The sequence below is a fragment of the Pisolithus orientalis genome, assembly GCF_024613125.1.
Source record: "Pisolithus orientalis strain OTSU chromosome Unknown F5J12scaffold_17, whole genome shotgun sequence".
In the NCBI taxonomy this organism is placed as follows: domain Eukaryota; kingdom Fungi; phylum Basidiomycota; class Agaricomycetes; order Boletales; family Pisolithaceae; genus Pisolithus; species Pisolithus orientalis.
This window is the reverse complement of record NW_026260798.1, coordinates 530,093-557,686: the sequence shown is the minus strand read 5'-3', so window position 1 is coordinate 557,686 and position 27,594 is coordinate 530,093. Positions and strand designations below refer to the sequence as shown.

The 27,594-nt window shown below is 50.2% G+C and overlaps 7 protein-coding genes across 7 annotated transcripts; 6 read left to right on the top strand and 1 right to left on the bottom strand.

Moving 5' to 3' along the window:
* The first annotated feature begins 2,268 nt into the window (after positions 1-2,268).
* F5J12DRAFT_837127 (uncharacterized protein) lies at positions 2,269-8,112 on the top strand. The gene is made up of 13 exons (XM_051745999.1): positions 2,269-2,810; positions 2,867-2,918; positions 2,969-3,009; positions 3,061-4,264; positions 4,320-5,452; positions 5,502-5,531; positions 5,588-5,904; positions 5,959-6,192; positions 6,246-6,292; positions 6,346-6,431; positions 6,488-6,770; positions 6,822-7,012; positions 7,073-8,112. Exons 1-13 carry the CDS (start codon positions 2,444-2,446, stop codon positions 7,816-7,818), a joined length of 4,731 nt encoding a protein of 1,576 aa, XP_051599215.1. The 5' UTR covers positions 2,269-2,443; the 3' UTR covers positions 7,819-8,112.
* Positions 8,113-8,219: 107 nt separating this feature from the next.
* Positions 8,220-10,463, top strand: F5J12DRAFT_837125 (uncharacterized protein). Its single transcript, XM_051745998.1, has 2 exons — positions 8,220-8,863; positions 8,922-10,463. The coding sequence occupies exons 1-2, from the start codon at positions 8,418-8,420 to the stop codon at positions 10,237-10,239; spliced, it is 1,764 nt and encodes a 587-aa protein (XP_051599214.1). The 5' UTR covers positions 8,220-8,417; the 3' UTR covers positions 10,240-10,463.
* A 2,013-nt stretch (positions 10,464-12,476) lies between these two features.
* On the top strand, positions 12,477-15,852 carry F5J12DRAFT_837121 (fungal-specific transcription factor domain-containing protein). Its single transcript, XM_051745997.1, has 9 exons — positions 12,477-12,623; positions 12,671-12,688; positions 12,743-12,853; positions 12,903-13,526; positions 13,582-13,651; positions 13,703-14,702; positions 14,753-14,956; positions 15,013-15,732; positions 15,798-15,852. The coding sequence occupies exons 1-8, from the start codon at positions 12,556-12,558 to the stop codon at positions 15,516-15,518; spliced, it is 2,601 nt and encodes an 866-aa protein (XP_051599213.1). The 5' UTR covers positions 12,477-12,555; the 3' UTR covers positions 15,519-15,732; positions 15,798-15,852.
* A 2,860-nt stretch (positions 15,853-18,712) lies between these two features.
* On the top strand, positions 18,713-19,603 carry F5J12DRAFT_146000 (uncharacterized protein). The gene is made up of 2 exons (XM_051738139.1): positions 18,713-19,310; positions 19,441-19,603. The coding sequence occupies exons 1-2, from the start codon at positions 18,901-18,903 to the stop codon at positions 19,514-19,516; spliced, it is 486 nt and encodes a 161-aa protein (XP_051599212.1). The 5' UTR covers positions 18,713-18,900; the 3' UTR covers positions 19,517-19,603.
* On the top strand, positions 19,500-21,189 carry F5J12DRAFT_837112 (uncharacterized protein). Its single transcript, XM_051745996.1, has 5 exons — positions 19,500-19,603; positions 19,667-19,719; positions 19,775-19,999; positions 20,075-20,145; positions 20,188-21,189. Exons 3-5 carry the CDS (start codon positions 19,859-19,861, stop codon positions 20,789-20,791), a joined length of 816 nt encoding a protein of 271 aa, XP_051599211.1. The 5' UTR covers positions 19,500-19,603; positions 19,667-19,719; positions 19,775-19,858; the 3' UTR covers positions 20,792-21,189.
* Positions 21,190-23,250: 2,061 nt separating this feature from the next.
* Positions 23,251-23,630, top strand: F5J12DRAFT_783439 (uncharacterized protein; the record flags this gene model as incomplete). The annotated part of the gene is made up of 2 exons (XM_051742846.1): positions 23,251-23,263; positions 23,305-23,630. 2 exons carry the CDS (start codon positions 23,251-23,253, stop codon positions 23,628-23,630), a joined length of 339 nt encoding a protein of 112 aa, XP_051599210.1.
* Positions 23,631-23,901: 271 nt separating this feature from the next.
* Positions 23,902-26,280, bottom strand: F5J12DRAFT_893544 (uncharacterized protein; the record flags this gene model as incomplete). The annotated part of the gene is made up of 7 exons (XM_051747667.1): positions 23,902-24,477; positions 24,528-25,069; positions 25,126-25,266; positions 25,327-25,442; positions 25,491-25,616; positions 25,668-26,062; positions 26,110-26,280. 7 exons carry the CDS (start codon positions 26,278-26,280, stop codon positions 23,902-23,904), a joined length of 2,067 nt encoding a protein of 688 aa, XP_051599209.1.
* Between the last annotated feature and the right edge of the window lie 1,314 nt (positions 26,281-27,594).

Genomic DNA, 27,594 nt, shown 5'->3' with positions numbered 1-27,594 from the left:
GGATCAGTAAATTAATATTTTTTTCCGCCGTATTCTTCCATTTCTCACGAGATGGAAGTATTAAATTTAGGAAGCTTATCGGGTGTCGATGGCAGTTCCTTTGCTATAGTGAAGACAATTGCAAAAGAGTGTACACTCCGTCCATGTCCTGTGTACCATCGTCGACGACTTGTATCCCGCCCTTTTCTTGTTACCCGCACCACTCCCGCCGACGTCTAAAATATCTCTTATCCCTTGCATTGTCTCCGTCGTTATTTCTCGAGTATTGTTTGTCATCGATTCTGCTGTCGTACCACGTTACATATAGATCTTCCGGCGCATGCTTGTGTAGCAAGTCTATTGGAGGATCCTTCTTTTTCTTCCCCCCTTCCGCCATGATCTCTCGAGTTGCACCTTCCTATGTATGCCTACTCTAGGTTTGTTTTTGGTGTTTCATTTATGTATGATGGTTGGTTCATTCACTTTACATATGCCACTTGGATGCGTTGTAAATAGCTGCCGCCATATGCATATGCGTGTTAATGAGATCGCGATGGACCCACTATCGTACATAAGTCGACGAACGTGCTTTTATAAATTATTTTGCCACAGAATTGCCAGAGGACAATATCGTTTACCCGGCGGTCACATCAACGTACATAGGTGGATAGGGCTGGGAAGGCATGCGGGGCCCACTGAGTCAACATGCACAATTGGGATCCGTGATGACCTGGAACGAACTCTGGGGATGCTGAAACTCCGGGACTAGCAGCCCCACAAAAGACCTCCGCGCCGTGGGTTTGAGAGACTAGGACCCAAAAGGTAGATATGAGAACATAGACGCACATCGCACAATGGCACGGACAATACGATGTAGGTAAGGTTAACGCATGTAGTGATCTCTACAAGGGTTGTGCAGCTTCTATCACGGCCTCGTGGTGGACATACCTTGGAACTGCGGCGGAATTAAGCGAAGGGGGATTCAAGTAGCCATCGCATGGCTACAGCAGAGTTGGATGGAGTCGAGGTCTTAACGATGGAACCAAATCATTCCCGCGTGAGGAGACAGAGGCTATGTCTGTATACAATTATGCCGACGCTAGTCTCCCTTGGGTAGACCGTTGAGAAGTCGAACGGATGTTTGTTATACAGTCAACAAGTACATACGTGCATCCAGTCCAGAAGCAAGGATTCTTTCATGGTCGAGGCAGATGTACACAGTTGAACTTCACAATTCGAGTGGAGTTTCTACCCGAGATACTTCCATTGCTCCGTGCTTTCTCGCCCGAATAGGTACGATAACCACGATACCGTTGTCGTGGATTTTGAACGGGTCCCGAGAGTATGTACTTGATCACATGGGCGTTTATCTATATAGGTGAAACAACGACCGTGGCATGCACCCGAAAACAAGAGTGCCAGTTAATAATGAAACCGTCGAAGAGAATAATGGAAGAGGTACATACGAACGTACAACTCACTCCATGGCTATGGCCCCCCGTCGCACTATGCCGGGGGGAACTAAGCTGGCTGTCCACGATTCCAGTCGGCTATGTAGTATGGACGCCGGGTAGACGGGGTTTTGCAGATGGCAAAACACGTTGGTCTTATCGGACGCCACGACTGGTTCGTCGGTCTCCACACTCCATGTAATGTACAGGTCTATGGGTGCGCTGAAGCTAGCACGAGGTAAATAGCAGCGTTTCAGATCCATAGTCTGGTTTTTCACAGGTTTAGCGCATACCCACAGAGCTTTCGACTGCGGGGAGGGCTTTGTGTATGTTGTTTGCTGTGAGCGATTCGAGCCTTGGTCCAAGAGGGCTAGAAAACTTTGCACCTAGGCTTGATCTAGGCTCCACGCGTTTCGTGGAGCGCAGAATCATGGCATGCCAACCAAAGGCAGCCTGACCTCCATGGCTCTGGTGAATGTATGGCTGAGATCATGGCTGGCCCGCTGAGCTTGCCGTCTCGAGAATTGTCAAGCACGGATGCATTATTGCTTCAGCCCCGCAGCCGTGGCTAAACGTTTCACAGCCTTGGCTTGATGCGAAGTGCTGCTGGCAGTGCAAAGGAGAGTCGCTCGTTTTGTCACCGAGCCTGACGGTAATCCTACAATCTGGTTTTTTGTCTGGGATATGACCGGTGACCACTGTTGACACGTCGACTAGCTTGTAGTAGTATACATGACAGTGAATTTTCCATCAGAAAGCTTGGCTGTTGTCTTTTTGGTTTTTTTTTTCCAAGACACCCGTTTGTGGTGGTGCATAGCGCGCGGCGACGGCCAACAAGCACAGCTCTCTGTTACACACTTACTTTATTCACTTTGACGCACAACTCGCGTTCGTCCACTGCTGCTGGCTGGTTCTGACTGCTTTTCTCTTTCATTTCCGGTCCTTCCGTGCTGGCACTCGGTGTTTTAGGGCCCCCTCAGAATACCCCCCTTGTCGAATATACTGACAATACTATGTCATTATTCAGGCGACATCCGCAGCCAGACGGACTCGTGGAGAACGACGACCAAGACAATGCTATCGACCCCAACCTACGTCTTCGTACCGTTCGGACAGCCGCCTCGACCATCGCAGAGTCAATCCGTTCAGAACAACGGGCTCAGAGGCGAAAGACCGTCCGCACAAAACGGTCTCGTTTTTTCAGGCGCGAGAAGAGACCAAAGACAGCGGATTCAGCAGCCTCGTATGCCACTTCAGCTGGCCCTCACATCCCTGGACAGAGGCGGAACATATACGTCAACTCTCCACTATCGCCTGCAGAGTTGGATCAGTATAATGAACCCCTCGCGCGGTATGCAAGAAACAAAGTTCGGACAAGCAGTAAGCGTCGTGACGTTGATTTACCCCCACGAGATTCGTACTCATAATCCATCAAGGATACACCCTCGTAACTTTCTTGCCAAAGAACCTGTACGAGCAGTTCCACGGGTATGTTTCGTGATAGGAGTAGCCGCGTGTTGTTTACTAAACTCCTATAGGATAGCTAACATCTACTTTTTGGCGCTGGTGATATTTCAACGTAAGCAGCTCGTGCTTAACACGTTCTCGCTTTCATAACCGTGTTCCGCAGTCTTCCCCGTGTTCGGCGCGGCATCTGCATCCACCGCTGCACTCCCGCTTCTATTCATCTTAGCAGTGACTGCTATCAAGGATGGCGTAGAGGACTATCGCCGTGCACAACTGGACGAGGAAGTGAATACCTCTGCGGTGACGAAACTGGGCCAATGGCGCAACGTCAACTTGCGCTCCGACCCCCGACCCTGGTATCAGCGCCTCCTGCGTATCAATCCGCCAGGAAAGATCTCGAAGGGTGTTCAGAAACTTCGCGAGAAAGAGGCCGGCGAGGGAATGCAGGTGATACTGAATAAGAGCGGTTCTAGGGACCGGATAAGCTTGAGCACCGCAGACCTCGACGAGAGCATGCCCAACTTGCCTCGTCTTCCCGGTGAAGGTGGTAGTCGATTGGAGGACATACAAAGCATCGACTCGCACACGTATCCGCCAGGATTACCACGAGCCGACGAAGCGGGTGGATGGGGTAGGCAAAACCCATCCCTTTCTAGGTATCAGCAGTCCGTAACTTCCCGGTCTTCGATTGGCGTCGTTGACTGGAAGCGTAGAACAACCGGGACCGCGCAATGGGAAAGGACGCTATGGAAGAAGCTCGAGGTCGGCGATATCGTGCTTCTGCGGGAGAACGAACAGGTACCGGCCGATATCGTCGTTCTGTCGACCTCCGACTCCAGCGGTCTCTGCTACGTAGAGACCAAGAACTTGGACGGCGAGACGAACCTGAAGGCGCGGAAAGCTCTCCGGGCGACGTCTTCGCTTGGTTCAGAAGAGGAGATCGAGAAAGCGTCTTTCGTTCTCGACTCAGAGCCGCCCCACCAGAACCTGTACTTGTACAACGCTGTACTGCGATACAACGACTCCACTACGGGTGAATCACGTAGAGAGGGCGTGACGATCAACGAGCTCCTGCTGCGTGGTTGTACCGTCAGGAATACATCTTGGATCATTGGCTTGGTTGCCTTCACTGGCCCAGACACCAAGATCTATCTAAACGGTGGTTTGACGCCGTCCAAGCAGTCCAAGATCTCGAAGGAGACCAATTTCAATGTCATAGTCAACTTTATCTTCTTGGTCATAATCTGTTCGCTCTCGGCTATTATCAGCGGTGTCATGGACGGTCTTCAGGATACCAGCACAAAGATATACGAGCAAGGCGTCGATCCGACCAATTCCACTGTCTTGAATGCCCTCGTGACATTTGTGTAAGTCGACTCCAAAACGGTGTGGAAATGGATCGAGAAGTTGACAGTATTGCAGCTCTTGCTTGATAGCCTTCCAGAACATCGTTCCCGTATCGCTTTTCATTTCCATCGAAATCGTCAAGACTATCCAGGCTTTCTTTATCGCACAGGACGTTGACATGTACTACAAGCCTTTTGATGCCGCCTGCGTTCCAAAGAATTGGGGTATCTCCGACGATCTTGGTCAGATCGAGTATATCTTTTCGGATAAGACAGGCACGCTTACGCAGAACGTGATGGAGTTCCAGAAGTGCTCGATCGCCGGTGTCGTCTACGGTGAAGGCGTGACGGAGGCGCAGCGTGGAGCAGCCAAAAGACAGGGGTTAGACGAGGTAGACCCCGAAGAGCTGTCGCAGAAACTGGCCGCGCTCAAAGCCGATATGGTCGATAGGCTTGTGCGGCTATTCAAGAACCGATACGCTCAAGTTGATAAGCTGACGCTTATTTCGCCGAAGCTGGCCCAGGACATCGCGGATCGCTCGTCGCAGCAGGCGTCCCATATCACTGCGTTCTTCCGTGCTCTCGCTGTCTGTCACACGGTGCTGGCCGATAAGCCTGACCCTACAACAAAGCCGCACTACTTGGAATACAAGGCGGAGTCCCCAGATGAGGCTGCGCTCGTTGCCGCCGCACGGGATGTCGGTTTCCCGTTCGTGGGAAAGGTCAAGGACACTATCGATATCGAGGTTCTCGGTCAGCCCGAGCGATACACGCTTCTCCAGACGCTCGAGTTTAACAGTACGAGGAAGCGGATGAGTGTCATCGTTCGCGCACCTGACGGTAGGATCATTCTGTACTGCAAGGGTGCCGACACCGTCGTCTACGAGCGGCTTTCGCCCGATGTCGATCCAGCGTTGAAAGAGAAAACAACCAAAGACATGGACATGTTCGCGAATGGTGGTCTGAGGACGTTGTGTGTTGCATATAGGGTCCTGAGGGAGGATGAGTTTTTATCGTGGCTGAGGACCTACGAAGCGGCGGCTGCCGCAACAGAGAACAGGGACGAAGAGATCGAGAAGGCTGCGTCTGAGATTGAGCAGTCTCTTTTGATCCTGGGAGCCACGGCTTTGGAAGACAAGCTACAGGAGGGGGTTCCAGAGGCTATCGAAACACTTCATCGCGCGGGTATCAAGCTGTGGATTCTTACCGGTCAGTTGTAGCCCCCGGCGGCGAATTACGCACATCTGACCCTTTTTAGGTGACAAACTCCAGACAGCTATCGAGATCGGTGTGTGATGGCAAAGTTTACTAGGCTCCATTTTTTTCCGCTGACCATTCGTGTAGGCTTCAGTTGCAACCTTCTGAAACAGGACATGGAGATCATGATCCTTTCAGCCGACTCCCCAGAAGAGGCACGGGCGCAAATAGAAGCGGGTCTGAACAAGATTTCATCGGTATTGGGGCCGCCGTCTTGGGATCCAAAGAAGCGTGGTTTCGTGCCAGGGGCGCAAGCTGCTTTTGCCGTTGTCATCGATGGCGAAACCCTGCGGCATGCGCTGTTGCCGGATATTAAGCCCCTATTCCTTAATCTCGGTACGCAGTGTGAAACTGTGGTTTGCTGTCGCGTGTCCCCTGCGCAGAAGGCACTTACCGTGAAGCTGGTGGGTCATCCCATGCACCCACTTCGGGATTCGCGTTCTGATGTCTTTGGGTAGGTCAAGGAAGGGCGCAAGGCCATGACCTTATCGATCGGTGATGGCGCGAATGATGTGGCGATGATTCAAGAAGCTAATGTGGGCTGTGGTCTGCTTGGGCATGAGGGTTCACAAGCCGCTATGTCGGCAGACTACGCGTTCGGCCAGTTCAGATTCTTGACGAAATTATTACTCGTGCATGGCCGATGGTCTTACCAACGTATTGCTGACATGCATAGCAACTTCTTCTACAAAGTAAGTTCGATATTCCCAATCACAAAGAGAATCCCGTTGAATACAGCGTGTAGACTGTCATGTGGACGTTGGCTATGTTCTGGTTCTTGCCCTTCTGCTAGTGAGTCTAACTTTCCTTGGACTACTGTTGTCGCTTACATGGACTCCTTCTAGCTTCGACGCCACATATTTGTATGACTATAGCTTCATTCTGCTCTATAACCTGGTCTTTACCGCGCTTCCCGTGATCGTTCTGGGAGGTAGGGCTTCCTTTGTTGTTCTCGGTGGAACGTCGATCATTTATGAGTCCGTTTAGCGTTCGATCAAGATGTTAACGCTAAAGCGGCATTGGCTTTCCCCGAATTATACGTCCGAGGCATTCGGGGTTTAGAATATACGCGGCTCAAGTTCTGGTCATTCATGCTGGACGGTCTATACCAATCTGCGGTAGTTTTCTTCATTCCTTATCTGGCTTGGTCTTTTGGATTGGCTGTATCATGGAACGGCAAAGGGATAGACTCGCTGGCCGATTTGGGAACGACTGTGGCAGTAGGGGCTATCTTTGCTGCTAACACCTACGTTGGAATGAACACGCATTAGTACGGTGTTTTCTTTTCATGCGACATTGACATTCTGATTCCCTGTTTTAGCTGGACGTTCATCACCTGGATCGTTGTGATTGGATCATCTCTAGTGATGATCCTGTGGGTGGTCATCTATTCATATTTTCCTCCCAACAACTTTTTCACTACGACTGGGGCTTTTGTCGACGAGGTGGAAATACTTTTCAGCAATCTCGTCTTTTGGGGTTGTGTTGTGTTCTCTGTTCTAGTTGCTCTCGGTAAGGTGGCCTTACCTTCTCCGACGGCGATTATAACTGATCGAACACGTTGTTCCATAGCCCCGCGTTTCATTTACAAGTTCGTCCGGTCCACGTACGCCCCACTTGACAAGGATATTGTCAGGGAAGCATGGGTTGGTGGCGACTTGAAAGACCGACTTGGGATCAGCCATCGAAAGGCGTCAAAGAATAAACACTCCGACCTAGAGGCAACACCAATGTTCCGCGATCCACACGTCCGCTCGGCCTCCGAGCTGACCCTGCACCAAACCTACCAACCCACACCTCTTGTACCACCCACGTCTAAGCCCGAAGTCGATGAAACATCACAGGATCGTGATACCCTCATTATGCCGTCTGAACAGGATCTTCTGGATTCGCAACCTGAAACATCACCACGTCTCTCGTATTACTCTCCAACTGACATCACAGCATCTTCACCCATCCCATCCTCACAGCCTCCGTTCTCGACTTCTGAACTCACCAACAATCTCCCTACGTCTTCTCCTACACACCTATCTCCAATATATCCTCACTCTCCCCGCCAGATGGCACCACCATCATCGTCAAGCAACTATTCACGACCGTCGTACCTGAGTCAAACTACGTCGGAGTCGTATGAATTACAAGATTTATCATATCCTCCGACACGGACACATGACTCTCTGCCCGCGGGTTCCCGTCCGCCATTATCAGGCGCCGAACCATTAGCTGGTGATGGTCGATACCGACCAGAACAGGCAGTTGTTGCACCAGACGCCAGCTCGGAGGAATCCCGGTCATGGTATGGAGGTCGTGCACTATGAGTCGAGGTATGAGTCATCTTGGTTATGATGTATCATAGAAGGGTGGTTGCCAGTATATGTCCCTCGCGTCACGCTCTGTTGTACTCCTTCTAATCCGTATTCTCCTCTTTCTTCTTCACCCGTAGCTGGGGCCTGGACTTTGAAAAACGGAGGCTTAACCACAGATATTCCGGTAACACATACACCGACGCGGACTTACTCCATCCATGCTGCTATTACAAGGCTACCTTGTCTATCTATTGTTATCATCTTCGTTTTTTATGCGCGTCGCACATGTGTTTCTATCTTCAAGGGTGAAAATGTTTTTTAGTGTAAACAGGCCGCTGTCGGTTCAGTCCGCAGCGGTAGTTGAATATCCGATCTCCGACCTTGACTACCCCCAGACCGCGATCGACCCCGATATAGATTAGCTCCAATTAGCTCCAACTCACATCAACTCCACCCTTGGCCTGTCACTTGGGTGGCTTATTATTTTGAGTGACATACCCGTTGCTTTGTGGACGCAATAGCAAAGACAAAAAGCAGGCAAGGGTGAAGGGCATGCTGGCCTGCTCTTTTTCTTGTGCTATTCTTCCAGGAAGCAACGGTCGTCGCCTTCGATGAGGTCCGTTTGTTCGTTGAGAGGGAGCTTTGATGTGTGGGCACGCGGTGGGGTCCATAACTTGCCAACGGAGCTGTTATCATACGTCTTCGAGCTGGTAACACATGCCCTCTCGCAGGACGAACGGAACACACTTGGCACCGGACAGCGAAGACTCCCTTTCCACCCGCATAGTATCAGAGCGCCCGTTTCGTTATCCGCAGTGAATCGACGCTGGAGGCGTGTCGCTCTGTCTACGCCATCTCTATGGACCAGTATCTTTGTTTCTGTGGACAACGTCGTAGATTGTACTATCAGTGACGAGCGGAATCCCTCCAGCTTCTGCGGGTCAAAACGCCTCCTTGACGTCGAAAGTCTAGCATATTTCCTCTTGCGTTCAGGCAACTGCACCCTTGACATCTTTATTGACGGAAGAGACCCCGAATGGGACTTCTCTGACTATCTGTGAGCGTCATATCTCGCATGATTGAGATGGTGTGTCTTGACATGGCATTCCATTCAGCGATGGCGATGACGCTACTGATGGCCGTCCGTCTGCCCAGCATCCATTTGATGCTCAAATTATGACCCAAATTCTCGACATTCTTGGCCATCATGTTTACAGATGGCGGTCTGTGACGGTATTTTCGGATACATGGGCACCCTTGCATGCCGCCCTGTGTTGCCTGAGTGTCCCTCGTGTGGGTCAAGGCGGCTTCTTCAATTCAAGAAGAGGTGCCTCGTGTTTAGAAACCCTCAAGTTGATGCAGTGCGACGAGTATAACATCCGAAACGAACACTTCGGTTCAGGGGCATTCAAGGAACCCATCACTACCCCCTTCGCCACATTAGCTGGGTATCCGGACGGGCCATCTTCCCTTATGCTCCCGGCTCGGCTTCGTTCCATCTCTCTTTGCGGTATCCACGTGAATTGGAGCGACTTCACCCGATTCATTTCCAGCACGTGGGGTGGCTTATCGAACGGGATTGAAAATCTTGAACTTTCGTATCACCATCGTGACGTCCGCCCAGATGTCACAGCATTTCGGCAGATTCTTGAAGGCTGCGCAAACTTGCGATCGCTGATATTGAAGCACTCCGGACCTCAGTGGGTCGGAAGAGCCCCTCAGGGTCCGTCCGTTCCATTACCACGATTGGAAACATTGCACCTGGTCTTTGATAACGCGGAGGAGGCTGCTCTCACCATGAGCACTTTACGCTGCCCCGGTCTCAAAGCTCTCATACTCGAGGATGACACCGAAGCGCAGTATAGTCCGAATGATGCAAGCCCTCTGTTAATTTACTGCGGGACAGGTGCTCTCCGCACCCCGCCAAGGCCGGGTGACGACTCTACCTACGATAGCCTTACCTGCCTTCCACATTCAGAGATGAGATCGAACGTTCCGCCCTTTCCATCTGTTCAAGATTTAACGCTAGAATACGTCTCGGCTAGTTGTTTGGTACCTTACGCCCTTCTCTTTGCCGGCCTCCCGAACCTACGACATCTCGCTCTCCGTCACATCCCAAAATATGCATTTGGGTCACTGCTTCCTCAACCATTCTTCTGTGATTGGGAGGGTGCCTCCGACATTCGCACTCCCATACCGTGTGCTCGTCTTGAGTCCGTCGAAGCGACCCATACAGAAGGAGCTGTGTATTCCATTTTAGGTTCCACGTTGAGAGAATGGGCGAAATTAGGGGCCCCTCGCATTCCCGAAGTCATGCTCCGCCTCGAAGGCGGGCACTGTAGTGTACCGGGGCCCACTGAGTTGGCGTATGAAGAGATAACATGCTTGGACCTCGCTAAGACCTCGGAGAGAGATGCCGAGTATTTCAATTGATCTTTTCGGTGGAGTCTTTTTGCGGTAGTGCTGACCGTGAAGTCGGCATCGTCGTGACAAGTCGTAGGTTTAACCAGCTTATGATGTATCCCCTCTGGCTGCTACTGCGCCGGAGATCGCCAAATCTGATCTGTATCCGTCCTTGATTTTGCTATGAATCCTTAGATTGACATACATGGGAACTTTATAGTTAAGTCGGCGTTGATTGTGAGAGTCTCTATCAGGATGATTGTGTGTTGAATGATATCTGATGAATTGTTTGACGGAAAACGTGCGGACACTGGCAACTTGGTTTTCCGCGTATTGGAATTCGGCCCACGTGTTTCGTGCTCTTGCACGAAACATTGGCAATGATTGCGCCATAGATTTCACAAGGCACAACCACAAGGACTGGAAACATAGTGTATACAAGCAGGCCGTTCTCGAAAAAAAAACATGCCTAGACGCACGACAAGTTGTCTGCCACAGGCTAGGTGGTTGACAAATCAAATTTCACCTTTACTTCACCTTTCCCCTCTTTCCGTTTTACCCTTTCGACGATTCCTCATCGCAGATCCCCGCCATCGGATAGATAGATCCTCAATTTACAGAGTAGACGCCCACAGCCAGAAACCGAAAGCAAATACCCCATCTGGCGATAATGCGTATCTTGGGCACAGGTTATTATAACGGTCGGTGTAGTGTCATCAGCCTGGGGCACGAGTTTTCCGGGGGTTCTTCTCTGCAGGTCAGATGGCCTCATGTAAGTTATCTAGAATGACCAAGCAGAACTGTTCCCGTTTTGTTCCGAGCGAAAAAAGATGCTCGAGGGAAAGGTCTTAGTCCAGCATGGAACCTTTGGGTGCCTTGTGGTCGAATGTTCTCAAAAATGCTCTCCATTTCTGGACTGGTAAGGCAAGTGGGCCACACGTTTCACGACAGGCCCATCGGGAGCGAGAGCAGAAGCCGTACACCTGGAACGCCTTATTTTTCTAAAGTCTCCGGCTTATGTGAGTGCTGATCCTTATGTAACGTCGTTAGGGGAATGGGAAAGAAGGAGCTGGAGTACAAGTCATTAATTCCTCTGGTCATGGGGTTCATTGTTTTTTGATTGGATCGCGTACTTTCGAGCATATTCAAGCTTGTTTTTGATCTAAGTATGGCGCGGCTTGAACTCGCTGTGTGATCTGCCACCCGCATGACTTAGCTGCGCAGCATTAGATCTTGATGAGGGCCATCGTAACATGAGGACTTCTCATGTACAACTATGTTAGGGTGTTTCGGTCCAGGAGCTCCGGTACTCGCACTCTATCGTCCAACCTGCTTTCGCGGTTTTCACTTCTTGTAGACAGTTTAGCTTGAATGGTATTGCCGTCCATTGACTCCGTTGCAACGCGCTTAGTAACGAAAATTCCTGCACGCGAATTGCTGATCGATGAGATGTCTCTCTGCAACAGGCTTGAAGGTTGTTAGGACAGGTATGGAATCTGCTTCCAGCGTTTCACATACTGCGGCTAAGTAGTCGTTGTGGGGGGGAGCAGTCCGCCTTGGAGCACAACGGCTCAGGACACGCCACAATATGACTTTGCATTAATGATCGAGGTTCTCGGCATTACTGCATTAAGTTGATATTTCGGGATAGCAAAGATGTTTCGAAAGAATGTCAATTTACACCAAAGATCCATGAATGACTCCGTAGACCTGTCAAACAATTTGAGCAGAGAGGCTATAGTTCGCATTCATTTTCGTGTGTGAATGGGGGAGGGGGACTCGGATTGAGAAGCTAAGAAGACGACGGCACCTTTCTAGTAGAGACACCACATCCGCGGACTGAACGGAGAAAGCATGTGTTGTGGGTGGCAGTTTTTCCTAACCTGCCACACAGTTCAACGACGATGGCTGACTTCATTGGGAATACCCTTCCAGTGTCGCCTATCAGATCGTCCCTAGCGGTAGGCGTCGGCGTTTCTTTGGCTGTTCTGTCTGCTTTTCGCAATTTCCATTCAGACTGTCTTCTGGGCCAAAAAAATAGCGAGTCTAAAATGAGCTCTACGAAGCCCCAGCGTTGAAGAATGAACTCAGACTCCTTGCCATGCGACGATCCTTGGAAACGTTCGCGAATATGCAGTATTTCATGCTCCTGGCCATGGACCAGGAACAGATGCAATCTGCCTAGGTTTACCCGATATAGATAGAAACCGGCAACTCCCGAAGTGGCCCGGAGTTTGTTGACACTGTTTCGGTTTTCATGTGTGATGTGATGTTCTCTGGAGTGGGTACATATTTCAGGCTCGAAGGTCTGATACTCACCCAGCTGCACCTTCAAACCTTCGAACTATGCCACCGGTACAAGACGAACAAGAAAAGCCTTCGACCTCTATACAACGAAGGTTTAAACTAAGCAGGTGAGCTGACTGCACTATGTCGATTTCATATCTCACCATATTGTCAGGGCGTGTGATCGTTGCCGGTGAGTATACTTTCGGTGGTTTATTACCACCTTATGACGATAACCGCGTCGTAGACGCAGAAGAATCAAGTGCGATGAAGGTCATCCATGTCAGGCCTGCCAAACCGCCAATTCACCTTGCACTTTCGAAGAGCCGGGTAAACGTAGTCACCCTCATAAGTCAAAGTGAGTAGTTGCAATTTACCATTGCCGTTCGTTTCTCAATCTGCCGTAGGCGTACAGCTACCCTGGAGGACAGGATGCACCAACTAGAAACCCTCATTCAAGCTATCCCACCGTCGGTCTTCTCTACCGGTTTCAGTGCGGCACCACATCCCACCTCTGAACCTGGATCGTCGAGCCCGTTAACAACATTTGCTTCTGCAAACCATACATTTCCATCTGGTATTCCACCCCCATCTCTGCACAGTTACCCTTTGACGAATCCCTCGACGCATTTCACGGCACAACTACCTAATGGCTCTCGGCAGGAGAGCCCTAATACGATTTTTCGTTCCATGCTAGCACAAGCATCGCTCAGGCAGAACAGTCATGGATTTGAGCAACCCCCAGAAGAGCCTGCACGCATTTCCCATTCCGCGTCATATCTTTACTTTGACCACGAAGGTTACACACGGTGGCAGGGAGAAACGTCTGGGCTTCCACTTCTCGATCTGCTGCTTGAAAATCATACGCTGGTCAAGTCTGAGACGGACAGAGTTTCCTCGGACTCGGCATGGGGACAACAGGCACACAATCCAACGTGGTTCCCTGACCGTACGCCAAGACGGACGGACGTTAACCCAGAAATGCTATGGCGACTTATAACTTCATCCATCGTACCGGATCTAATGGACAGGTGTGTTATTCTTCAGTTCTGTGCTTTTGGCGACCTTGTGACCATGAGCCATTAGCTTGGTGCAGTGCTATTTGTGCACGTCCTATTATCTCCTCCCGTTTTTGCATGTGCCTACCTTCCTAGCGGTTCGTGGCCTTACTCGTCCTGGTCCATCAGACTCACATTTCTGTATTTAGGACTATGGCGACCCTCGGAAATGGGGTGAACCCGGTTTCGCCTCTTTCATAGTTGCTGTCTGTTGCCTGGCCTCGCGCCACATTGATGATCCTCGTGTGCGGTCGGACCCAAGCGAAGGCGTGTCCGCTGGAACGCAATGGTTTGAACTTTTTGGACGGCTTCGCACCCTTCCAATTGCAGATCGACCCACGCTATACACTATTCAGGCAGACCTTATTGCCGCTGTCTACGCCGTTGGACTCGGAAAACTTTCAAAAGCTGCCGCTCTCTTATCAGAGGCCGTTACCGTGTCAATAGATGCCGGACTGCATCGTTCTGCCCATACTTATGATCTTTTCGACCCAATCGAGGACGAGGTCCGGAAACGCACATTCTGGTGCGTATATATCTGGGACAAGCAACTCTCAGCACACTTTGGCCGGCCCCCAATGGTTCGTGTGCGGGAATGTGACGTCGGCGAACCCACCATCATCGACGATGAATTTATTACCCGCGACGGGATCTTGTCACAGCCTGCTGGAACAGAAAGCCGCATGAGTGCTTTCGTCACCATCATCCGAATCATGATCGTGATGGAGTCAGTCCTGGACATCCCCCCTTCGCGTCACCGCTCGGGGACCTCGTCCCCGTTCCTCTTGCGCGCACTGAGTATACTTTCGGAGCGCAGACGACCAAAAGACATGGTTGAAGAGGAGACCCTGCTGGACGAGATCTATCGATCCATACCCACGTACTGGAGCCATACGTCGGAAACGCTTTCAAGTGACGATGTTCTAAGAGTCACTCAGGCGGTCCGCCTCCACTGCGCGGAGCAATATGTACGTATGTTGATTCACCGGCACCGGCTGTCCAGCTTCGTGGCGGAGAGGGTTTATAGCGGCTTGTCAGAAGAGGAACCCAGCGAATTTGAGCGGGACGCCATGACGGCAGCGCAGTCGTGTGCATTGCAGATCATCTCGTCACACATGCAAGTCGCCGCGAAGGGGTTGATGACGTACTGTGAGCGTATTTATCCAGAAGTTAACTGTTTGCAAACTTCGATCTTTCAGATGGCGTGCACGTCATTCATCAGCTGACTCAGGCCGGGAGGACGCTGGTCGCTATCGTTATCAACTGTAAGTCTGAGAAGCTCCAGAGAGTAATGCAGCCTGCCCTTGAGGGAATACGGTCATGTGTTGCGCTTCTCAGACGCTTCAGTGGGAGATATGTTTGCGGTCAGAGGTCAGGAGATGTCATGGAAGAATTCTGCCGTTGTGAGCATCTACCTTTCCTGATTCCCGTTATCTCGAAGCCTCATTTACGTCATCAGTGACGCAAATCCCTCTGGAGCCAACGCGCCTGGACAGCCAGGAACAGTCCCAAAATCGTCCCCCGTGGATACGACCGGTCCGCAAGAAGGCACCAAGTATGACGAAGCCCGGCAGCGATGGTGGTTCTCACCACAGTAGTCCGGAATCTTTCTCCCCTTCGGAATTCTTTACAGACCACCCTGGTCTCGCAAGCCCGCCGACTATGAGTCAGGCGTTCTCTCCTCCAACGCCGAACTCACTTCCATCTGCTTCACCCTATGGGATGAGTAATCGGCGGATATCGCTCTCCGCACCTTTATATATGGACTCGCAAAGTAGCCTGGACGTTGATCCAACTTCATACATGCCTGCACCTGGGGACGTGATGAGTATATTCAACGACGCGGGTGTTGAAGTGCCCCCACCGTTCTCGACCGACTTTAACATGGCCTCATTACCACCAGACCACGGTGAATCTCTCTATCGGCGTATGAACGGGGGTAACAATTTGGTAAAAAGTCCCTAGGGAGGGGTTTAGTTCGGAAACACATACATTGTATACCATTCAAGGGCTAAGGGCTAACAGACTCTAGAGGACTGTATTCTAGCCACCTGTATCAATCTGAGCATGCTTTCTATCGATATCCGCCACTATGAGGTTTGTCCTGAAAGATTTGGCGATAACTGCAAACAAGTACCGTTTGCGCGATCTGGTCACATTGTTTTTTATCGCGATGCTGGTGAGTGCGATTTGGTTGATATTCCCAGCTGCGGCCGACATGACGGCTTAAACTCTATGTACCAGTACAGTTGAGCATTATCAACCACGCGGTACCGTAGATGGTCGCGTTCGATATCCCCGCACTACTCCAGATAGGAAAAACAACATGCATCCCCCACAGGTCGCCTATCGGCCCCGATGACTTGCAAATAATCCAATTGTGGTGGGACAGCGCACCTATGAACCCATGATGAGGGCTTTGTACAAGTTGGACAGATTACTTTAGCCAGCCGTTAGCTAGGTAGGTGAAGCTTTGCGCTGATGGATGAGGAACTATGAACGACAGTCTGCTACGTGGGTACCGTCATCCTAGATCCCTCTGCAATCAACCTAGCGGAACATTGGAAAATCCTGGCCATACCCACTCACACCACCCTGATATGAGGGTTCGACAATTGAGTCGCGTCCAACGGGACTGATTGGACAGGACATCGTGATTCTTGACGAACTCATGGCGAAAGGCTGGCACATGTACGGCAGACATTAAGCATAGATACGGCACCGTAATGAGAGCAAGTTACCTGTCATCGTCGGGCTTTGCCTCCCAACAATCGATGGGTAGTCACCTGGCGTAGGCAGAGGTATGTCGGGGATGGCGACATCTGATTGCCCATTGCGCTGAGAGGTACCTGAGCGCACATTTGACTTGCTGTCTACCAAAGAACACCGATATGGACACTCGCCCTCCGGACCGAAGAAGAGGCAATTCGTCACACGTTGGCTTTCCAAGAATCTCCCGGGCGCTTTTCGCGACTTCGATCCCTTGATAAACCCCAAAGAAAGACTTCAAATAGCCAAGCAAGATACCACAGTTCTTCGCCACAATCGGCCCGCTAATACCCCAATTCGTTTCCCGAGGGAAATTCGCCGCTCGCATCTTTATCGTTACCTTGCAACGGGATGAGTCTGAACTCGGCGGAAACGAGAGTGACCCTTTATCGACAACCTTCTTATAAGAGTGAGTGATGCATTCTCGAAGTTGGTGCCCAGAAAGCCAACTGACGCCCCAGATGAGGCTGCCAAAATCCTCGGTCCCACTCACTCAGCACTTTCTCCTGATAGATCGACCCAATCGCCAGTAGGGGAAATACACTGTAGTAAACAAGACCACCATCAAGGAAGTCAATTCGCCTCGTTTTCAGATATTCACATCTCCCTAATCGATACTGTTAGCGCCCTGCCTTCATCTGTCACATCAGGTCCAAGACTTACGCCTTCTAACGAGTTGGGCAACTCCGGGATCCGCGGATTGGTGGTGGAACACATCTACACGATGCTGCGAGTACCTTGTTTCTTGCGTTCTACCCCGTGGATCCACGCGTTCCAGATTGGAGGAAAGCTTTTCCTGCTGCCTTGCACGATTCGTGCTCTAGGTTCATCTTGCAAATGTAGAAACCTGCACCGCGCCGTTACAACTGGAAGATAAGATTATCCGATTTTCGGGAAGTAAGTGTGACTGCATTTCATTCCACGAGTCTTCCGAATGCACAGTAACAAGGCCTGGGACACTGGACATTTAGGAATGCGCGAAATACCTACGTTATACGGTTCCGATGTCATTGTAAATGACCTTTGGCATAGCCATCCCTAACAATCCATTTGTATTCTTCGGGTAACACTGTATTATGCACCATGGTCGCTTGTGTGCTAGGAATTGGATGGGAGTATTCGGACTGCAATCTTACCTCCTATATCAACAGACCCACCTCCTTTTCCGTAAACGAGTGAATCATTCAGAGGCTTACCCGCGAAAACCAATACCGCGGGTACGGCTCGAGGTGTTGGCCGTACCTCCATAGTCGCGACCAAGATACCTCGCCGGTGATACCCGCCCGTGTAACAACCCTAAGAGCTCAGGGCTTAGCAAGGGGATCTACGGGCGGAGTCTCACTTCTAGGTTTCTGAGCTTTATTGTATTTCGTTGTAGGTGTCGCGCATGAACAGGGAACAATGATCATACGCCTCATCGGGAATTATTCGGCCAAGAATGGTCACTCGCAACCGTTGACTGGAGACTAAACAACACCGCACAGCGACAATCGATGATCGCCGTTGCTCGCCAACCCTAGTAGGGTTCAGAGAGCACGATTCCCTACACAAGGCTGGTCTGTGGTACGGCTACCTGCCTATCATGGATGAACTGGATGAAACACGCAATGAGTTGCTCCGGTTGCAAGGGACCGAAAGAATACTCTTCGAGCGGCTTGTAGAAATCCGTGTTGCCATAAAAACACAAAAGCAAGATTGACTCGACGAGCTCATCGAGCAACAACCTCCTGTGATCAATGGTCTAATGTTTACATAAGTCGGAAGACTTTCTGGCGCCGGTTGGCCGCAGAATGAATTTTTCAACGGTGTCGCGGCTCTGCATGGGATCTGGAGTAATGTCGTGGTGTGCAACGAACCTCCCCCTGTCGCGACCCTGGATACTCAATTGATGAGGAGTGGCAATGTTCCTCTCGACATTTTCATCATAAATCCGTTTGGTTGACGATGGCCGGACGCCCTCGTCTCCACCGCCAATCGCTGGCGGTGCCTTCACATACGAGATACTGCGGTGGCTACAGTCCTTCGCACGCTCGAGGGCCTGAAATTTCCCTCACTTGGGAAAGTTCTTATTTTTGTTCCCTATGGGATGTTTCGGCTCATCCGCGATTTCTCTTGCCTAGCCAGGCCCCTACCCTCGTATATTTGAAACGACCCTCAGCACTCTTGAGCTGCGGTTCAGAGGCTACCCGAGCCAGACCGTGAATCCTACGTCTATCCCCACCCAGCCATTAACGGACCTCCACTAGTCGGTGACACCTTTGGTTGGATGCTCCTGCCAGACAGTTTTCACCTTCTGCTTCTTGGAGAACTTACGCTTGCAGCCAACAGTTCTCAGCTATTCATGCGAGCCATCGTAGTGCTGAAGCTTATACACTTTGGCTATTCTGATAATCACCGTGATCTTTTTCAGGAGCTCGCCAATTTCGGCACTGCATCGAAGTTTAGCCATATTCAAAGGTTTACTCTCAGTTTTGCGTCCGACGTTAAAGATGGGAATGCGCTCTGTCAGGAATTTTGGGGGGTGCGGGATGTTAGTCTGCGTGCAAATACTATACGTGGACTTTCTTGACCGAATGACATGCGCGCCCGCGTACAACTACATCGGCCATCGCGACCTCCCACTGCTTGTTGTCAATTCTTTCGAAGTCATGACAGCGCTCCTGCAGCTAGATTCCATTCGATCACTACTATGACCTCATTCCTCGTGGTAGCTTATGAACCACAAGATATTTGTAGAGATCAGCGATACACTATTTCCTTGCGCTGGCACGTCTGCTGGCCTCTTCATACGCCAATGCCAACGCCGACACGCAGACCACCAAGTTACGAGTGCATGCCGCACCCTTTTACTTTTCAAAGTGGCTCGCCATGCCGCCATTACGATCCCGAACCGAGAGCAGACTACACGATGTTCATCCAACAGGTGAATACTAGTCTAGCCTTTGCCGCATCAGGATTCCCGCAGGATATTTGTGCCACGTATCGTGAGTCTGATCATGATGTGTAGACGTCTCCCAAAACAACACCGTGACCTATTCAAAATGTAGGTGGGCAGTGAGTACAATGTTTACCATTAAAAATATCGTTGGATACCAGGCTTATGCCACTGCGAGCTCAGGCAGGTTGTATGCTCGGTCCCGAATGATCCCGTTTTGCGTGGCATGACCAATACCCCAGGTGGTGGTTGGCTGTGAACAGGAAAGGAATAACCAGAGGCATTTGCGGAGAATGCAGTACCTGGAGCCGGTGCTTCAATCAACGCTACTTGAACCTATTGTCCGGTGAGAACTGCATCTGATGCGCTTGTATGTAAAGTACTGACGTCCCATCCGGCGATGCACGAGTTGGCCCGCCAGGAGCGCAGGAGTAAACGACGCATTGAACCCCGACGCCTGAGGTATTGTACTCATCGTTATCTGTTAGTTCACTTAAAGCCAACGCACGTGTGGTAGTTTTACTCGAGCAGTGTCAGGTAGATTCCGATACGCAGCTTGCGATAAAGTATGCGACAGATGTAACCCCACTTCATTCGCCAAATGACCCCACCCGTCTACCCATCATCCACAATGGTCGTGCTGTCCACCGTAGCAACTCACGCCTTCGACAAAAGTTGTCCCTATTTATCGCTCAAATCCAGTGCGGCAGTCTCTACACCTAACTTGTTATCACAGCGATCAGTATCTCGAACTGCCCCATGTAGGGCCAGGCTGGAAGCCTCGGCTTCCTCCTGAATCATATCTTCCCCCGTTCAGGCCAGACAATCTTCATTTCGGGACATTCAGTGGCGCAGTGTGTCACGTCGCATCGGAGAGCAGATACTCTGGTAAACCACCTCTGCGTACAACTCCGAGCACCATGACGACAGTGGCCCCGGCCTTGCTTTCGATATCAAGTCACTGCATTCCCAAGATACGAACCTGCATGTCAGTGCTCCCGTCCTAACGCAGGGGATCCTGGAGGTGATGTTTCTATCAGACGGTCCAGCGATATCAGAGAATATCACATACCCGAGCATATTTGACCTCAGGTGCGATAGCAACGTGCGAAATAAGTTCCGGACTGTTAGGAGCGTTACTACAGAAGCCACCTCGTTGAGTTTAGAGGTCACATCCTTTACGCGAACGGATGTGAGTTCCCTTGCTGCTAGCGGAAGGGATGGCGTAGGGATTCCATCAGCCTCACGGAAGAGAAGGAAAAACAACGCCTGTGGGCCAAGTTCACGCAACACTCATCGAGACAAACCCAGTGAGCTTCAGCTTAACAAGGGCATTGTTCGGCCTGGCGATGGCAAGTGCTCACATTTTTGCTGTTGTTGTTGTTGCCATCTTGATAATAGTTCTCATTGCCGTCCGGGAAGCTCATCACAGTCCCCAAAGGGAGCGCGCGTCAGGCCCATCCATTCCAAACTTCCTCTATGCACAGCCAAACGCATGGAAACCCCCAACCCCGAGGAAAACTACAAGACATGACGGAATCGCGAATAGGTCCCTGTTACCTTTGGACAGGGGATCATTCCGCTGTTCGGCTCAAAAGTGCTTCATCACTGCTATGCAAAAGAAACCCAGACGTACATCGTGCTCCCATCGGTGAGGGCATCCACTAAGAAAGTTGTAAGCATTTTTCGCGCCTGATAAGACAGTTAAGCACACGATGCATTTGCCCTACTAGAAGTTAGCGGTGGTTTGTGCAATAACGAGACAGTACGAGTACCCGGCCCCGGCCTTCTGCCATATTACCATTCCCAACCTTACCTGTCATGTCCAGACGCTGAATTCACTTAATAATGGCTTGAGAATACTCTCTCGATTCCGTACACGGCAACAGTAATATCATGGAAGCCCCCAACTGGTAAGATGAATTATTTGAGGCGGTCTCCTCTCTCTAACATTTCGGGGTCAGAATGAACCATATTTCGTGACGAGGATATATTACATACCTCCACGAAACCAGTTGAACAAGTCTGTTTTGATCGTGAGGAAGATTGGAAGTAGTCAGTCATGCAGATAAATTCCTGGTCTCTGAGCCCGTTTTCTTCACATCTTGCTGCATTCAGCGCTATCATTGGTCTCCTTAGATCGCGACTGCCGATGTTCGGCGTGGACTCGTTGATAACGAATGGTGCGACCTTCCCACTCTAAACTCAGCGCAGCAAGAACACGTTCACAGGGTCAATAAATCAATGTAATATTTAAAATGGAGCGAGATCGAGCCCTAATCAACACAATCCGGAGGTTGGTGAGGGTGTCTACGGAGGGGATGTCACCGAGAGGTTTCTTGTGAACGTCGAATGCGGAGTAGGTGGGGAAGGTAAAGGGCCATGTCGTGAACATGCAAGTGAAGGGTGGACGAGGGGTGAAGGAATTCCTTGAACCGTTGACTGGTAGTCGTACGATAGGGACGATAAGGCGGACAAGTCAACGGATCTGCGCCTATCTGCGTTTTCGTTGGGAGAGAAGTAGGTTAGTTGGTGGCTTCTCTGTGACATGTCTGTGCGCAGCTCACTCTTAGTCCTCCTTGAGTACTGTTGGGCGTTGACCTACTTTAAATGCACATGTAGAACAGCACTCGTCGATTCATGCTACGATGACATGCGATGAGACTTCAACTAGGTCGGTGTCGTGGATGAGCTTTTCTTGATTAGTAATCAATAGGAAGTCGACCAACTACCCCCCTTCGGGGGGTAGTTTTAGATCTATGTGCTAGGTATCGGGGTACTTCCGTCAGTTGGGTAAAGGGGAGGGAGGGCGGTGGTTTCGACGTCAGGGGGCTACTCTACCCCAACCACTTCCTATCCCGAGCCATTTAGGTAGCTACCAATAGGACCACCAACGATGGGAGCTGCCCTTACCCCAGTGGGGTGACCGACAAGGCATGACCCTCGTGGTGCTAAGGGTGACCCATCCCAGGTCTGGTATACACGGGTTGGGAATAAGACGAGAGGAGGGAAAGGAAGCTTCCTGCCAAGCCTTTAAGGCCTGCGACGTGATGCGCACCTCCAGGTCAGCGACCAGTCCTCGAAGGTGGTTCTCTTTCGAGAACCTTCTGGATTTCCTCGCTACCATTTGGTAACCATGCTGGATCCAACCAGCTGTGGCGCCTTCGTTGCGAGAGGCCTGACGGGGCATACTCAGTGGTAAGGCACAACACCCCGCAAAACTACTGTCAGCCATAGTAGCCAGCAACATGTCGTTCATACTCAAAAAATACCAACTGCTCCTGCCAACACACTTTGGCAGAAGACCGGGACGATCAACCAAAGACTCACTGCTCCTGCTCGAAACCACAGTATGGCATGCCTGGCGACAAGGAAAAGTAGCCTCCGTGCTATTCTTGGACATAGAAGGAGCCTTCCCAAATGCAGTCACCGACCGCCTGCTGCACAACATGAGAAAGAGAGGCTTACCACTGGAGATAGTAAAGTACACGGAAAGATTGCTGATGAACAGAAGAACCAAGATATGTTTCGACAACTACAAATCTGAGTGGTTCAATGCAAAGAACGGTATAGGACAAGGAGACCCACTTTCTATGATACTATACATCATCTACAGCTCGGACCTAGTAGAAATGGCCAACGGTAAAAATGAACTAACACTTGCTTTCGTAGATGACACTGCTCTCATCGCCATAGGAAAAACGTTCGAAGAGACTCATGCAACACTAAAAAGCATGATGGAACGCGAAGATGGAGCCTACGTGTGGTCCGAAAGTCACAACTCCCACTTCAAAACTAGCAAGTTTGCCCTCATGGACTTCACACTCAGCAGAAACAAACCCAGACCACTGCTAATGCTAAGAGGTTCTACCATAATTCCAGACCCTTCAGTCACATGTAATCCAGAAGGTGGGTCATCTGACATGCACATTGGGTCCTGAAAGTGGGACTAACCGACATCAGCCTATAGACCCTGATGGTGGATAGGCTGACATGTTGGAGGGAGGTCGGCTGACCTCACTGGGGGATGGACTCACACCCTGGAAGTGGTGTTGGCTGACCTCACTGGGGGATGGACCCACACCCTGGAAGTGGTGTCGGCCGACCTCACTGGGGGATGGATCCACACCCTGGAAGTGGTGTCGGCTGACCTCACTGGGGGATGGATCCACACCCTGGAAGTGGTGTCGGCCGACCTCACTGGGGGATGGACCCACACCCTGGAAGTGGTGTCAGCCGACCTCACTGGGGGATGGACCCACACCCTGGAAGTGGTGTCAGCCAACCTCACTGGGGGATGGACTCACACCCTGGAAGTGGTGTCAGGCCGATTTCACTGGGGGATGGACACAGACCTCACCACCTGGAAGTAGGGTTGGCCAAACCCTGAAAATTCCCTTGGCATAATCAATTGCTTGTCAATTTAGATGTTACCAGAAGTATTGACTCTGATGACACTTCCAGATGGACATACCCCCTGAGACCAGTGTTGGCCAACCTCACTGGGGGGTGGCCTTACCCCCTGAATCCATGGCCATTCTTCACCTCCAGGTGATGTCAGTGATCTCACAGGGTTTGAAACTTGCAATGAGCATGGGTAGCCATATATAGGGATCCTTTTGATTCACACCATCTACAGTTTATTTATAGACCAAGACCCAGAGCTCTCTTGGTTGGTTGATGAGCTCTAGTTGATTTCTTGCTTGCCTCTTCACCCTCCTTTGCCATCTTCTGATCAACATCCCCACTGCCTCCCCTTTTTCTTTTCCTCACATCCTTTCTTGTATTCCAGGATTCCTTCATGCCACCCCCCTGGGTGGGACAGGAATCCCCTGCACTGACCCCAGTTGTTTCCTGTGCACCAATCCCTCTGCTTGAGCCACCAGAATTCTGCTGCAGTCTTGCAACTACCAGCCCCACTGCACCCATAACATCTTCCCCCTTGTGGATATCAAGACCTGAGCCTAGCAAAGAGCCCAGATTAGCAGCTTCAGGGTCATCTGATTCTATGTCCTGTGCTCTTTTGCACTCCCTCCACAACAAACCAAATCCCAGTACAATGGTAAGACCTTTCTGGGTGGATGCAAACTTTTCACTTTGCAATTGATACAGTGCCTTCCAGAAGGAATCCCCATTGCCATGCATCTCCTGGGGCAAATACTGGGCACTCCAGGCCCAAGATGCCCAGACAGGCAGGTTGACTGGTCCAGCATCAGGTTCCTGTACAAAATGTTTGTTAACCTGGTATTTGAAGAAAGTTTATCACTTACTGTCTCTGGCAAGCCATCTACAAGCTCAACAAGTTCCTGGTACCTGGGCATGATGCAAAGGGACTTTAAATATTTCACCCTGTCCCCATTGGCATGACAAGCAGGGCTGGATTCATGAGGGGTATCTTCAGATGGGGCCCTCCCAGAGTCAAGGATATCCTGGGCCCCTGATGAAGTTGCTATAGGGGTCATACCAGCCCCACCAATTTCTTCCCCTAAATCTGAGGGCTTGGCCTCCACCCCAGCTTCACTGTCCTCCCCAGGGCTCATCCACTCTCTCTTTTTGGATGGGGTTTTCCTGTTCCAGGGCCTTCCCAATGGCTTGTCCTCCTTTTTGCACTTGATGAATGAAACAATCACCTTATCCTCCTCCTCTTGGGAATTCCAATGATTCCAAAGCATCCACATGTCAGCCTTGGTCCATTTTGAAGGATCTTTCATCACAAATCCTTCTGGGATGGAATCAGAACTCAGATACTCCAAATGGGACTTGATAAGCAGGCCCCAGGGAACCTTGGCCTTGGGCTTCCCTGTAAACTTTGCTATGTTTCCAACTTCCATCAACAACTGTAGATGCACTTGACAATCAAGAACATACCATAGGCAGCCTGGAAGACCATTCTTGCCAAACTCTGCTGGACCTTGAGTTTCTGACCAGTCCAAGCTGGTACCTCTGGGTTTCCTTCATCATCCAAGGCTATCTCCACCTTTGGATTCTCATCATTCAAATCTTCCTCAGCTGAGTATGGAATCAACCTAGGTACACATATTACATTGATCACCAATGTTTATCACTTACCAGCTTCAGTCAAAAGATAATTGGTTAACATTTGCTCTCCCTTTAGAACCCAATCCTTGGTGGGCTCTGAAGACTCTGAGAAGGCCTTCTTCCCATCAGGGGGTTGTGTTTCAAAGCTAGGTTTCTTCATTAGCATTGGATAGACAAGGTAAAGGGGAACCTACACTGCCATCTTGATCTGAGAATCAGTAGTCTCATGAGCCAGAAACATCACTATATTTGACCCCATGGTCCTCCTGACTGTTTCAATAAAGTCTCTGGCCATGTTGGGAAAATTTTTTCTCCTGTACCTGAATTATTGCATGATTAGTATAAGACATTTGAAGTAGACCAGCACTGACAATTCATGAGTTTCTTTTGGAGCTCCCAACTTATTCCACTTGGAAGCAGCCCTCCCTGCTTCAGCCTTCTTGTCATCTGCAAGAGACTCCCACCACTGTTGGATGATTTTGGTCCTCTGACCTATGGTCTTGGGGTCCTTGGTGTCCCTCCTCTCCCTATCATAGGCATCCATGTCCTCTTTGAAGAGCTGCTGGGAGGCAGTAAAATCAGTGAAGGGTTTTCTGTAATTTCCAGCCTTGGTAGGTCTGGTCCTCTCCTCTCTGCCATCCTCATCCTCACCAGTCCCAGGCTGCTCCTTCCTCTTGTCTGTTGCAGCCAGGATGCTCTCAATGATGTGTTCCTCATCATCCTGGTCTTCAGGGTCTAGTTCTGGCAAAAACACCCTTCTGATGGCCTAAATACACTTGAGATATGTGAAACTTGATGAAAAAGATACCCTACCACTCTCAAGTTCTGGGGCAATTCCACAGATCCTGAAGATGCTTGCTGAAGGATCTGGGATTTCACATCAGCCAGGATCTGGGCCCTGAGGTCAGGATTCCCTCGGGCATCTGTGTACTGCTCCACATAGGAGGACAGCAGATCAGAGTAGACTTCAGACCAATCAGCCATGAGAGAATAAAATCAGGGGGATAATTAGCAGCACAGATGATGGAGGTTGGAAGCAAGGTGAAAATTTTTCAGCCTTTCCCAATTTAGGCAGGAGGTTGAAGTTTTTGGCCATCACTCTTTTAGGAAAGGTACCATTATGGTATGATTGTTTTGATGTATTTGCTATTCACTTTGATTCAGATACCAAGTGCAAAGCAAGGGTAATCAGGAAAACTATACACATATACCCATGTTCTAAATACAATCCATTTGTTTACCTTGGAACATCAATTGGGCCTTTTTGGAAAAGTCAGTCCACAACACTATCTGCTTATGAGCATAAGCCTTTTTCCCTGGTTCCAACAATTGTAGAGCCCTTTTCTCCCATATGTCCTTCTGGAACTCAAACCATAAGATGGCCCAAACCATCTCATGCCTCACCAATGACAATTCTTCTTTCCACCTGTCCCTTCTTGCCCTTGCTTTGAGCCAGTTGATCCTGTAAACTGCCCCACAATTTATCAGTGAGATTTTTTTGAGTAGTATTAACACTTACACTCCTCCATTAAACCCCCCTTCTCAGCATTCAGTTGACCCTGTTCACCATCCATCATCCAAAACCATGCCATTTTGCTGGTTCCCTGCCCAAACCGGTTCTCCTCTGTAACATCCTTACTCACTGCCAGGTCCTGGGGCTGAATAGCCTGATATTTTTGTCCAATCTCTTGATTGGGTTCCAACTGGAGAATGGCCTGCCTTGCCCTCTGATAACTTCTGACCTGCTTGTTTATCTGAGCCACCACTTTTTGGATGTCCTGCTTGGTTCTTGTACCTTCCCTAGTTGATTGTGCACTGCGGAAGTTCTGTCTGTATAACATTGCCTTGTGTCCAAGGTTGGTTCAGAGCTGGTCTAGACAATCATTAGCTTGCCCAATCCTGAGTTCCATTTCTTCTTTGAGGAGGTCATGAAGGCCAAGCTCCATCAGTTTGGTTGCTCCAATGGATGAGGGCATCCATATACTCATGAGCTCAGCAGGTAGCTCCTCTCCTTCTTCTGTAGCCTCCCAATCCTCATCATCTTCCCAGTACTCTCCATTGTCATCAATTTCTTCACCTTGCCCAAGGAATGCTGGATCATCCTGGGGTATGAAGACATTGTCCACCTCCAAACCTTTGAGAAATGCCTGGCTGGTGCCATGGAATTTGTCAATCCTGGCAGAAAGTCTTTTTCTTTTCCTCTGAGACTTTGATTTCTTGTCTGGTAGACATGTGGCTCTGTCTAAGCTCAGATCTTAGCTGGTCCCTGCAGGTCTGGTTAGCAACCTATTGCTTCTG